Source organism: Mytilus californianus, unplaced genomic scaffold, assembly GCF_021869535.1.
Source record: "Mytilus californianus isolate M0D057914Y unplaced genomic scaffold, xbMytCali1.0.p SCAF_3, whole genome shotgun sequence".
Taxonomy (NCBI): domain Eukaryota; kingdom Metazoa; phylum Mollusca; class Bivalvia; order Mytilida; family Mytilidae; genus Mytilus; species Mytilus californianus.
Genome location: NW_026262679.1, coordinates 3,583,136 through 3,595,678, shown reverse-complemented (window position 1 = coordinate 3,595,678; position 12,543 = coordinate 3,583,136). Strand labels below are relative to the sequence as shown.

General features: G+C 32.3%; 1 protein-coding gene across 1 annotated transcript in view; it reads right to left on the bottom strand.

Annotated features, from left to right (window-relative positions):
• The window catches only part of LOC127732920 (electron transfer flavoprotein subunit alpha, mitochondrial-like), a 28,469-nt gene that overhangs the window by 9,652 nt on the left and 6,274 nt on the right, over positions 1–12,543 (bottom strand). Inside the window, exons 3-7 of the mRNA XM_052242134.1 lie at positions 11,453–11,534; positions 8,245–8,327; positions 7,141–7,240; positions 6,267–6,377; positions 2,895–2,999 (exon numbers count right to left, since the gene is read on the bottom strand). Of these exons, the coding sequence (XP_052098094.1) occupies positions 2,895–2,999; positions 6,267–6,377; positions 7,141–7,240; positions 8,245–8,327; positions 11,453–11,534 (481 nt within the window). The remainder of the gene's footprint in view (positions 1–2,894; positions 3,000–6,266; positions 6,378–7,140; positions 7,241–8,244; positions 8,328–11,452; positions 11,535–12,543) is intronic.

Below are 12,543 nucleotides of genomic sequence, written 5' to 3'. Positions count from 1 at the left end.
TTTAGATTCAGCATATCAAAGAACCCAATATATTCATTTTTTGTTAAAATCAAACTAAGTTTAATTTTGGACCCTTTGGACCTTAATGTAGACCAATTTGAAAACTGGACCCAAAATTAAAAATCTAATTACACGGTTAGATTTGGCATATCAAAGAACCCCAATAATTCAATTTTTGATGAAATAAAACAAAGTTTAATTTTGGACCCTTTTGACCTCAATATGAACCAATTTGATAGCGGGGCCCACAAATAAAAAATCTAAATACATGGTTAGATTCAGCACATCAAAGAACCCCATATATTCAATTTTTGTTGAAATCAAACAAAGTTTAATTTTGGACCCCAATTTGGACCAACTTGAAAACTGGGCCCGAAATCAAAAATCTTAATACATGTTTAGATTCAGCATATCAAAGAACCCCATATATTCAATTTTTTTAAAAATCAAACTAAGTTTAATTTTGGACCCTTTGGACCTTAATGTAGACCAATTTGAAAACTGGACCCAAAATTAAAAATCTAAATACACGGTCAGATTTGGCATAACAAATAAATAAATGTGGTCAAAGATTTTACAAATCTAATGCGCTAACTGTGCAATTAAAGATTACTTCTTGAAATTTTTCAATATTTGAAATTTGAAAAAAAATTAATATTTGAAGAATAATTCTTTTTAATTTCTGAAATCTGAAATGAGAAAAAATTGACCCCCCACAATTTCTTTTTACCCTTCCCCCCTTTTTCCCCCAAAAAATTCTTTCCCTCAAGATATGGTCATAATCTCAATTCAAATTTCCAATGGAATTTGCAACCATAATTACCCATTTAAATTTACCATAGTGCTAACTTAATCTATTTTATAATATAATTTAAAATATGGTGTCAAATCTTTCATATGGATTTTTTTGTAAAAAAAAAAAAGATGCAAAATTTGTAGATATTTTTACTGGTCTTCCTTTATAAATATGCATTTCTTTAAACATAATTTAAAAGCAGTGTAAGGGAAGTAATCAAAATGTTGTATGTGGATTACCCCCCTTACACTGTTTTAAATTGTCTTAATTGTTCATTAACCATTACTTTATACATAATTTAAAAGCAGTGTAAGGGAGGTAATTCAAATGATGTATTTGATTTATCTCCCTTACACTGCTTTAAATTATGTTTTGTACTAAAGTATTTGTTCATATAAAAATGCTTGTTTTGTGCCCCTTTTTTGGCCCCTAATTTCTAAAATTTTGAGGCAATTACCCCCAAAATCAATCCCAGCATTCCCTTTGTGATATGGAACCTTGTGGTACAATGTCAGAGAGATCCATACACTAACACACAAGTTATGTCTGGAAGTTACAAAAATGCTTATTTTTGGCCCCTAATTCCTTAACTGTTGGTACCATAACCCCCAAAATCAATCCCAACCTTCCTTTTGTGGTATAGAACCTTATGGTAAAATTTTATAGAGATCCATTCACTTAAACTAAAGTTAGAGTGCGAAAACCAATGTGTCTTCGGACGACGACAACGTCGATGCCAACGTCATTCCAATATACGATCGCAAAATTTTTTTGCGGTCGTATAAAAACTGCTTTCTTTTTGTTTTAAGGGACTTCCATTTTACTAGATGGTTTAATAAATGGATTAAACAGGTACCATGCACAGATTAGGAAATGCTTATTTTTCCGAGGCACATCATTTTAATCCTGAAATCTTTATTATGGTATATCACTTCTACATTATCTACTTTATGGTTGCCCTCACGATTTGGTTGACCATTATGGAATGTTTATCTCACAAATGTTTATAGACATGCTCCCGTTGTCGTTCATTTCCACTTGTTTGAGACAAGTCATTGATCGTATATGTACTGCCTTGTTCTCCATTTGCACAAAATCTGCCATAGATTTGGAAACAGCAAAAATCCGCCATAGATTAGGAAATTACAAAACTTGCCATAGATTAGGATTTTAAAAAATCTGCCATAGATTTGGGATGGCATGACGTCATATTTACCATAGATTTGGAATCTGCCATAGATCTGGAACCCACCATAGATTTGAGTCCTACATATCTATCTATTATAGTTTTTAATATATTAGGCGAAAAGGCAAAAAATTGTTAAAATTTGTCATTAAAGGGCAATAACTATGATAAGTTGTTGTCAGATGATTTCAAGTATGGTAACTTATTTGTAGATCTTGTCTTGCTGATCATTATTTAAGTTTCTCTCTATCTATAATTATTTTTCAGATATTAGGCTAAAACACAAAAAATTGGTAAACATCATCATAAACAGCATTAACTCCAATAAGGGGTTGTCAGATGATTTCAACAATGTAATCTTGGATGAAAATCTTGTCTTTTTTGCTCATTTAAGTTTCTATCTATCTATTATTATTTTTCAGATGTTAAAGAAAAGGCAAAAATTTTATAAAAATTATAATTAAGAGCAATAACTCCAATAGTCTTCCGATGATTTCGACTATGAAAAGTACTTATTTGTAGATCTTTTCTTGCTGATCATTTTTACTATTTTAAGTTTCTCTCTATCTGTTATAATTTTCAAGATAATAGGCAAAAATGAAAAAAAAAAATGGTAAAATTCGTCATTTAAGGGCAATAACTCCCATAATAAGTTGTCTGACAATTCTGATGTAAATAAACAAGATCCCATCATTTTCAACATTTCTGCCCCTTTCAGATTTTCTCTATTCATAGCGGTTTTCAAGATAATAGACGAAACTTGCATTTTACCTTATGTTCTATATTTGTCCATGTTGACCATGTTGTTTGGCAGACAGGGTCATTGGACACATATATAAGTGATAAATCTTACAACTAAAAAATTCATTATGGGTTAACTAGTTCTTTAAGAACAAATACTTAATATCTTACCTCCAGATATTACTGTTTTTGCTGCAGTGAGTTCTGGACGATCACTTTTACTAAGTTCTTGGGATACATACTCTGACACATCATTTTTTACATCTGCAGATGGTGCTAAAGAGAAAAGACTTTTTGTTGTGTAATTCTATGACTAAGATGTTAACCAGTATTAAATAAACTGCTTCGCCGTGTGCAGCTGGATACGACCACAGAGGTCCAACCCTGCACAGTTAAGGCAAAAATGAACACAATATTCAAGCTTGATACAGGTCTGAATTTGGATTGTAATTAAATATTTGACACATTATAGGTTTCTGACACAGAATAAATGTAGTTAAAGAACTTGAAATTGGTTATATGATTTGAATTTATATTCAATCGAAGATTTCTTGCTGTTGTGCAATACACTGTGCTGTTGTGCAATACACTGTGCTGTTGCGCAATACTTAGTAAATCTGTTTGTAGACTATATACAAAGAATTAGTAAAATAAATTGTGACCCAAATTTTTTTGGGGGAAAATTGATAATTTCTTAAATCTTGAGGAATAGCATTAAATGAACGCAATTTTTTTGCGGTCGTATAAAAACTGTGTCAAATCATCAGATAGTTTACATGAATATATAAGATGTACTTTGAGCTATTCCTTACTAATTAAAATCCTGTTCAACATTGTTCTTTTATTTAATAAAACTTTCATATATGTGCATAACATTCAAAAGATATTTATAATAAATGTTTTCAGCAAACAGGAAGAAGACCATTGAAGGAACTGAAAACATATCACATGGTATAGCATAACTTGACAGAGCCTGGTGCCATTTATCTAGAAGCTATGACTTGCAGTTGATTAGAAATGCTACAGAAATATGCTATGGACAGAGGGATGTAGGGACAGACAGACAGAGAGATGTAGGGACAGACAAACAGAGGGATGTAGGGACAGACAGTCAGAGGGATGTAGGGACAGACAGACAGACAGACAGAGGGATGTAGGGACAGACAGACAGAGGGATGTAGCGACAGACAGACAGAGGGTTGTAGCGACAGACAGACAGAGGGATGTAGCGACAGACAGACAGGGGGATGTGGGGACAGACAGACAGAGGGATGTAGGGACAGACAGAGGGATGAAGGGACAGACAGACAGACAAAGGCAAACCAGTAGAACCTCTCCTTTGGAGTGGGGAAATAATAAAATATGAAAAGTTTTTTGGACTCATCAAAAGTTGAACTGTACAATATTGGCTGGCTGCATAATTATTGTTCTTAGCAAAGGAAATGTATATGTAAACTCATTCTCAACATGATGTTAAAGTAAATTTGGTTGCAATTGGCATATTTTACAGATCTATGACATAAATTATGTGCATATAATATAACATCATTCTTGTTTATTCACAATAATTACAATTCTAAATTCAAAAATAAAATGCTCCGCAGGGCGCAGCTTGATACGACCGCAGAGGTCGAACCCTGAACAGTTGGGGCAAGTATGGACACAACATTCATGCTTGATACAGCTCTGAATTTGGATTGTGATTAAATATTTGACACAGCATAGGTTTCTGACACAGAATGAATGTGGTCTAAGAACTTAAAAATTTTAAATTGGACATTCACCTTTTATGGTCAAATATCCAAAATCTAAATACATGGTTAGATTCAGCATATCAAAGAACCCCAAGAATTCAATTTTTGATGAAATCAAACAAAGTTTAATTTTGGACCCTTTTGACCTCAATGTGGACAAAGTTGATAACGGGGCCCAAAAATCAAAAATCTAAATACATGATTAGATTCAGCATATCAAAGAACCCCATATATTCAATTTTTGTTGAAATCAAACAAAGTTTAATTTTGGACCCCGATTTGGACCAACTTGAAAACTGGGCCCATAATCAAAAATCTAAATACACGGTTAGATTCGGCATATCAAAGAACCCCAATAATTCAATTTTTGATGAAATCAAACAAAGTTAAATTTTGGACCCTTTGGACATCAATGTGGACCAATTTAAAAACGGGGCCCAAAATCCAAAAACTTAATACACGGTTAGATTCAGCATATTAAAGAACCCCAAGAATTCAAGAATAAAACCCCATTGAAATTGATCAAGAAATAAGCAATTTATACGAAGTATCTTCTTTTGCACAATACTGTGCAATTGAATATTTCTTGCTATTGCGCAATACTGTACAATTGACAATTTCTTGCTATTGCGCAATATTGTGCTATTGGATATTTCTTGCTATTGCGCAATACTGTGCAATTGAAGATTTCTTGCTATTGCGCAATACTGTGCAATTGAAGATTTCTTGCTATTGTGCAATACTGTGCAATTGAAAATTTCTTGCTATTGCACAATACTTATTATATAATAATTTACACATCCTGTTTGGTGTGTATCTCCTACCATATCATTATTATGTGCTTTTAAATGTAAATCAGAAAAAACCAACTTTAAATGGAAAATTTTAAAAGAAAAAAAAAAATGAAAAAAAGAAAAAAAAAGAAAAAAAAAATCCCCCCCCCCAAATTTTTTGAACCCCCTTATGATTCATTACCCCCAAACTCAATCCCAGCTTTCCCTTTGTGGTATGGTACATTGCAGTACAATTTCAGAGAGATCCATACACTTGAACACAAGTTATTGTCTGGAAACTAGAAAAATGCTTATTTTTGGCCCCTTTTTGGCCCCCAATTCCTAAACGTTTCGGGCAATTATCCCCAAACTCAATTCCAGCTTTCCCTTTGTGATATGGAACCTTGTAGTACAATTTCAGAAATATCCAAACACTTACACACAAGTTATTGTCATGAAACTAGAAAAATGCTTGTTTTTTGCCCCTTTTTTGGCCCCTAATTCCTAAAATTTTGAGGCAATTACCCCCAAAATCAATTACAGTCTTCCCTTTGTGATATGGAACCTTGTGGTACAATATCAGAGAGATCCATACACTTACACACAAGTTATTGTCTGGAAGTTACAAAAATGCTTATTTTTGGCCCCTTTTTGGCCCCTTATTCCTTAACTGTTGGTACCATAACCCCAAAATCAATCCCAACCTTCCTTTCGTGGTATTGAACCTTATGGTAAAATTTTATGGAGATCCATTCACTTAAACTAAAGTTAGAGTGCGAAAACCAATGTGTCTTCGGACGACACCGACAACGACGACGACAACATCATACCAATATAAGACCAAAAAATTTTTAATTTTTGTGGTCGTATAATAAATCTATTTTAACTACTTAAGAAGTCTTAAAAAATAATTAAATACATAAGATATATGTTGAACAATCTAAGACATTCTGTTAATTTTAGATATTCAAATATCAAGAATATTTTGTAGACCTTAAATAATTCCCAATATTTACCATTTTCTGAGGCAGCATTCCCACCTTCTAAGGCAGCAGCTTCAAATGCAGTCCCTCTGACAGATATTATCTTTAAACTGTCTTTAGACTTCAGTGTTTGGATGGCATTACCTACATAACATTACAAATACACATCATCGTCTCTATGTATGTAATTTTTGTATTTGCACAACCTAAATGTATGTACCAGTGGTTGCTTACCATATAAAGTCTTGTTAGCAACACAATCATTATATTTCTGGTTTATTTATGGCATAAAAAATATTGATTACGGTAATCAACATGGTTATTTTACTGAGAAACAGACCAAATCCTGAAACTAAATCTGACAACTGATGAAGTTAAGGCCAAACAGTACAGATGAATATATTCTCCTCACAACAAATCTACATAAGAAACATTGTTAAAACACACCTTCATCCTGCTTATTTAACATAAATACTGGAGCATGATAAAATGAGGCCAAGGTCGAAATACAATGATTTGGTAACAAGATATCATCATGAACAAGCTCTGTACAATTAATACACAGGACTAAAGATAAAAATATACACCTTACTACACAACTGCACCCGATTCTAAATCTTGTACATTCAAATCTTATATTCATAGACAAAATGTGCCATTCCAAATATAAACTTCATCAAATTTTACAAATATAAGCTTTCCATTTGTATTCTGATGTAAAAATTATATTACATGTATCAATAATACAATAATGCCAATGTTATATGTTTAGTCTTATTTCATTGGTGAGTGTCATGGAAACCAAGACATGTATACATCTATAAACCAATTTTATGACTCATGAGCTGTATAATATTTTTGGTCTGAATGATGCTCAGTTTGCTTGAAAAATGAAAAATAACCATACCTGCATAAATAGTTCTTATAAATGTTTCTTTGTCTTTTATACCAATTATATCAGAGATAGGGGATACATCAAGTTTGGCAGCTAACCGAGGTAACAAACCCTATTAAAATAAATTTATAATCAGATATGTTCAATGTAATTCATGTATTATAAAATTAAATTAGTGATTGGCATTATTCAATCTACATTCAATATTTGCAGATACATGCTACTAAAAGTCATTTGTTCTCTTAATAATCCAAATTTCTAGCTTACAATATATTCTGTCTAAATAATCCAAAAAATTCTTAATTATAAAGAATTAATGTATCAACCTACACTTACAGAGAGTGGAGTTACTTTTAGTTTTATCTAACCAATGTAAAGGTGATCCTTTCCCGTCTCAGACTTTGATTTTAGAATTCCTCATAATCATATTCCTATCATAATTAATGAGAAATTGGACTTCTTTTCTCTTTATATTGTTAATTTTCCTTTCTGTAAGATGGTGATGAACTCTTGTCTCATTCTTATTAAGTATAGATTTATAAAATGGATCCGTTGCCTTGCATATGCATGAAATATTTGCAACTTGTTAACCAATCCCTTAGTCACATATGCACCTGTTTATAGAGACATTTCAGTAAAAGAGGAAGGACACCAATAAAAGATGCTAAGAAAGCCTACTGAAAATAGTCAGAGTAATGACATTTGTTTCTCTAATCATCCTATCAAATGTTTGATCATGAATTTTACTAAAGATCTTCTAAATTTATACATGGTTGCACTTATATGTGCCAACACATGCAGAACAACAAAGAATATCTAATTTGTATAAAACTTAAATGTGTTATGAATTAGGGTAAGTGAACCAATTTTTTATGAATAAAAAGTAAAGGAGGACAAGTACAAATGTTTAGATCAGAAAGAATAAGAGAAAATATATGACACATTATTCAGCACTGATGAGGTACTGTTAAGGGGTAAACTTTTACTATAATCAGATAGTATAACACAAGAAAATGAAATTTAGCTAAAGAAAACAATAATAATAAACTTTAAAGGCTGTGGATTGTGCATTAGGTCATGTTCTAGAAAACATGTTTTGAAGTAATGTTTTGTTACCTTTCCCATTGCTGTCGCTCCAGCTAATATATGACTAAAGTTGAACTGTTTCTGTGTGGCCAACAATAAAGGGGTTAATGACTCTGTAGAAAAGAAGCATACAGTTCATAAGAAATCTCAAATTCATTATACACATGCAGTCAACTTAAACACTACATGTAAATAAAAGTAGATGTGGGGTAAATGTGAACAATAAAATTCAGAATACTAACAGAAAATATATACATAAATGTATCTAATACTGCATCATATTTGCAATTATAAATCCACAACAGATTTTACTTCAAAGTAGTGCAATTTTTCTCCAATTGATGTGTCATCTGTCATTCAATTTAAAAGAAGATTAATAAAGTTAATATCATTTGAAGGTGAAGAAAAGAGTAAAGCATAACATAAAACAATAATATATGATTATTGGGACAAACTTTAACAAAGCAAATAGCAATGCCAACTTATAGTGAAAGTTGTTTAATGTTTTAAACAATCAGGTGATACAATCTTTTACCTGTGATTAAACAATCAGGTGATACTATCTTTTACCTGTGAAAGTCTCTCAGACATTAATATTCCCTCTTCCCTCACATCAATCATATGGATAAACCAAATTGATTTGAACTGGTTCAAAATTTGATCCATTATTAAAGATTAAGAAATGTCTTTATCCAGACAGCAGCAAATGATCCTATTCTGGTTATATTTTACCACTTATTGCAAATTGTTATATAGTGTAGTCAATGTATTAGTGAGAGTTTAAACATAATCTAATAAAATGCTCCGCAGGGCGCAGCTTGATACGACCGCATCGGTCGAACCCTGAACAGTTGGGGCAAGTATGGACACAACATTCAAGCTTGATACAGCTTTGCATTTGAATTGTGATTAAATATTTGATACAGCATAGGTTTCTGACACAGAATGAATGTGGTCTAAGAACTTAAAAGTTTTAAATTGGACATTCACCTATTATGGTCCAATATCCAAAATCTAAATACATGGTTAGATTCAGCATATCAAAGAACCCCAAGAATTCAATTTTTGATGAAATCAAACAAAGTTTAATTTTGGACCCTTTTGACCTCAATGTGGACAAAGTTGATAACGGGGCCCAAAAATCAAAAATCTTAATACATGGTTAGATTCAGCATATCAAAGAACCCCATATATTCAATTTTTGTTGAAATCAAACAAAGTTTAATTTTGGACCCCGATTTGGACCAACTTGAAAACTGGGCCCATAATTAAAAATCTAAATACATGTTTAGATTCAGCATATCAAAGAACCCTAAGAATTCAATTTTTGTTAAAATCAAACTAAGTTTAATTTTGGACCCTTTGGACCTTAATGTAGACCAATTTGAAAACGGAACCAAAAATTAAGAATCTAAATACACGGTTACATTCAGCATATCAAAGAACCCCAATAATTAAATTTTTGATGAAATCAAACAAAGTTTAATTTTGGACCCTTTGGACCTCAATGTGGACCAATTTAAAAACGGGGCCCAAAATCCAAAAACTAAATACACGGTTAGATTCAGCATATTAAAGAACCCCAAGAATTCAAGAATAAAACCCCATTGAAATTGGTCAAGAAATAAGCAATTTATACAAAGTACATGTATCTTCTTTTGCACAATACTGTGCAATTAAATATTTCTTGCTATTGCGCAATACTGTACAATTGACAATTTCTTGCTATTGCGCAATATTGTGCTATTGGAAAATACTTGCTATTGCGCAATACTGTGCAATTGAAGATTTCTTGCTATTGCGCAATACTGTGCAATTGAAGATTTCTTGCTATTGTGCAATACTGTGCAATTGAAAATTTCTTGCTATTGCACAATACTTATTATATAATAATTTACACATCCTGTTTGGTGTGTATCTCCTACCATATCATTATCATTTGCTTTTAAATATAAATCAGAAATAACCAACTTATAATGGAAAATTAAAAAAAAAAAAAAATCCCCCCCCCCAATTTTTTGAACCCCCTTATGATTCATCACCCCAAAACTCAATCCCAGCCTTCCCTTTGTGGTATGGTACCTTGCAGTACAATTTCAGAGAGATCCATACACTTGAACACAAGTTATTGTCTGGAAACTAGAAAAATGTGTTTTTTGGCCCCTTTTTGGCCCCAAATTCCTAAACGTTTAGGGCAATTACCCCCAAACTCAAACCCAGCTTTCCCTTTGTGATATGGAACCTTGTAGTACAATTTCAGAAAGATCCATACACTTACACACAAGTTATTGTCCTGAAACTAGAAAAATGCTTGTATTTTGTCCCTTTTTGGCCCCTAATTCCTAAAATATTGAGACAATTACCCCCATCATCAATCCCAGCCTTCCCTTTGTGGTATGGTTCCTTGCAGTACAATTTCAGAGAGATCCATACACTTGAACACAAGTTATTGTCTGGAAACTAGAAAAATGCTTATTTATGGCCCCTTTTTGGCCCCCAATTCCTAAACGTTTCGGCAATTACCCCCAAACTCAATTCCAGCTTTCCCATTGTGATATGGAACCTTGTAGTACAATTTCAGAAAGATCCATACACTTACACACAAGTTATTGTCATGAAACTAGAAAAATGCTTGTTTTTTTCCCCTTTTTTGGCCCCTAATTCCTAAAATTTTGAGGCAATTACCCCCAAAATCAATCCCAGCATTCCTTTTCTAATATGGAACCTTGTGGTACAATGTCAGAGAGATCCATACACTAACACACAAGTTATGTCTGGAAGTTACAAAAATGCTTATTTTTGGCCCCTAATTCCTTTACTGTTGGTACCATAACCCCCAAAATCAATCCCAACCTTCCTTTTGTGGTATTGAACCTTGTGGTAAAATATCATAGAGATCCATTCACTTAAACTAAAGTTAGAGTGCGAAAACCAATGTGTCTTCGGACGACGACGACGCCAACGTCATACCAATTACGACCACAAAATTTTTTTTTCGGTCGTATAAAAATTACAGAAGAGAATTGCAAGAATAATATCAGATACATATTATATTACTCCTTCTTCAGCTGTTATGTAAACAATTAATCTGGACAACACTTGAATTATTGGGTTAATTTTTTATTGGTTCAAGTTAAATTTGTTTTAACCATTTCTATATTTTCACTTCCCCTGAGAATGAATACAAAATAAATTTTAATGATGACTTTTGGTCTCACATCATTAAGTTAGTATTTACCTGGAAGAAATCCTTTAAATGCCTCATTGTCTGCCAATAATACCTTACTGACACCTGGAATTTTACTGACTTCTTCTGCAACCTGTTCATATAAAATGTGTAGAATACATAAATGGCATGGAAGCCACCAACACTGTGGTAGCATTTTCCTATAACATGGATTATGAACTCTCAGACTCTCAATCTCATTAACCCAAAACCTTATAATCAAAATTTATCAATACAAAAATTTACCTGATATATTGTAGTACAGATCTATAATTAATATCAAATTTCATGAGAATTTTAAAAAGAGGAGAAAAGTGGTTGATCACACATACTTTGTGCATGCCATAGGTTAAGCAATGTAGCTTATGTATTTATCTGTTTATTGAGCATATTCAAACCAAAAATTTCCCAATATTGAATCTCCCTTTTCTGAACATTCAAACAAATGTAATATTAAAAAAATTCCTCCTGCAAATGATGTTTTCATTTCACGTTGTGCCTATTTAATTTTCAAGGTCTTTTGTCATGCATGTGAAATACAGTGACTTCCTTAACAGACCAAAAAATCTTCTTTCAGAGAATACTCAGATACAATTGTTATTGAAATATGTTTCCCTAATATCTGCTTTGATTTATAAAAATACAGGATTTCAGTACAATGTGTGCTGCATGTGAAGATGCTTACCAAGTTACCCTTTATAAGAACTTTTATACGAGTTTGTATTGACCAAACGTGTTGTTTTGCAATAAATAAACTCATCATAGATACCAGGATTAAAATTTGAATGCCAGACGCACGTTTCGTCAACAAGACTCATCAGTGATGCCCCAATAAGAAAATTTTAAAAGGCCACATAAAGTATGAAGTAGAAAAGAATTGATGACCCAAAATTCCAATAAATTTGACTTACTGGGGGTGTTTTAATTTGTATTTTTCTAAGGATACATTCAAATTGGTTATCTTCTCATCATTATTTGAAGTACTTATAAACAACAAATTGACTATCCATTGCATTGAGAGCCTGGGATTTTATGATAAAGAGTTAAACAAAATGTATAATCAAAGTGCTTGTGAGCACTGAAGGTAAAGATTGCTTTCATTT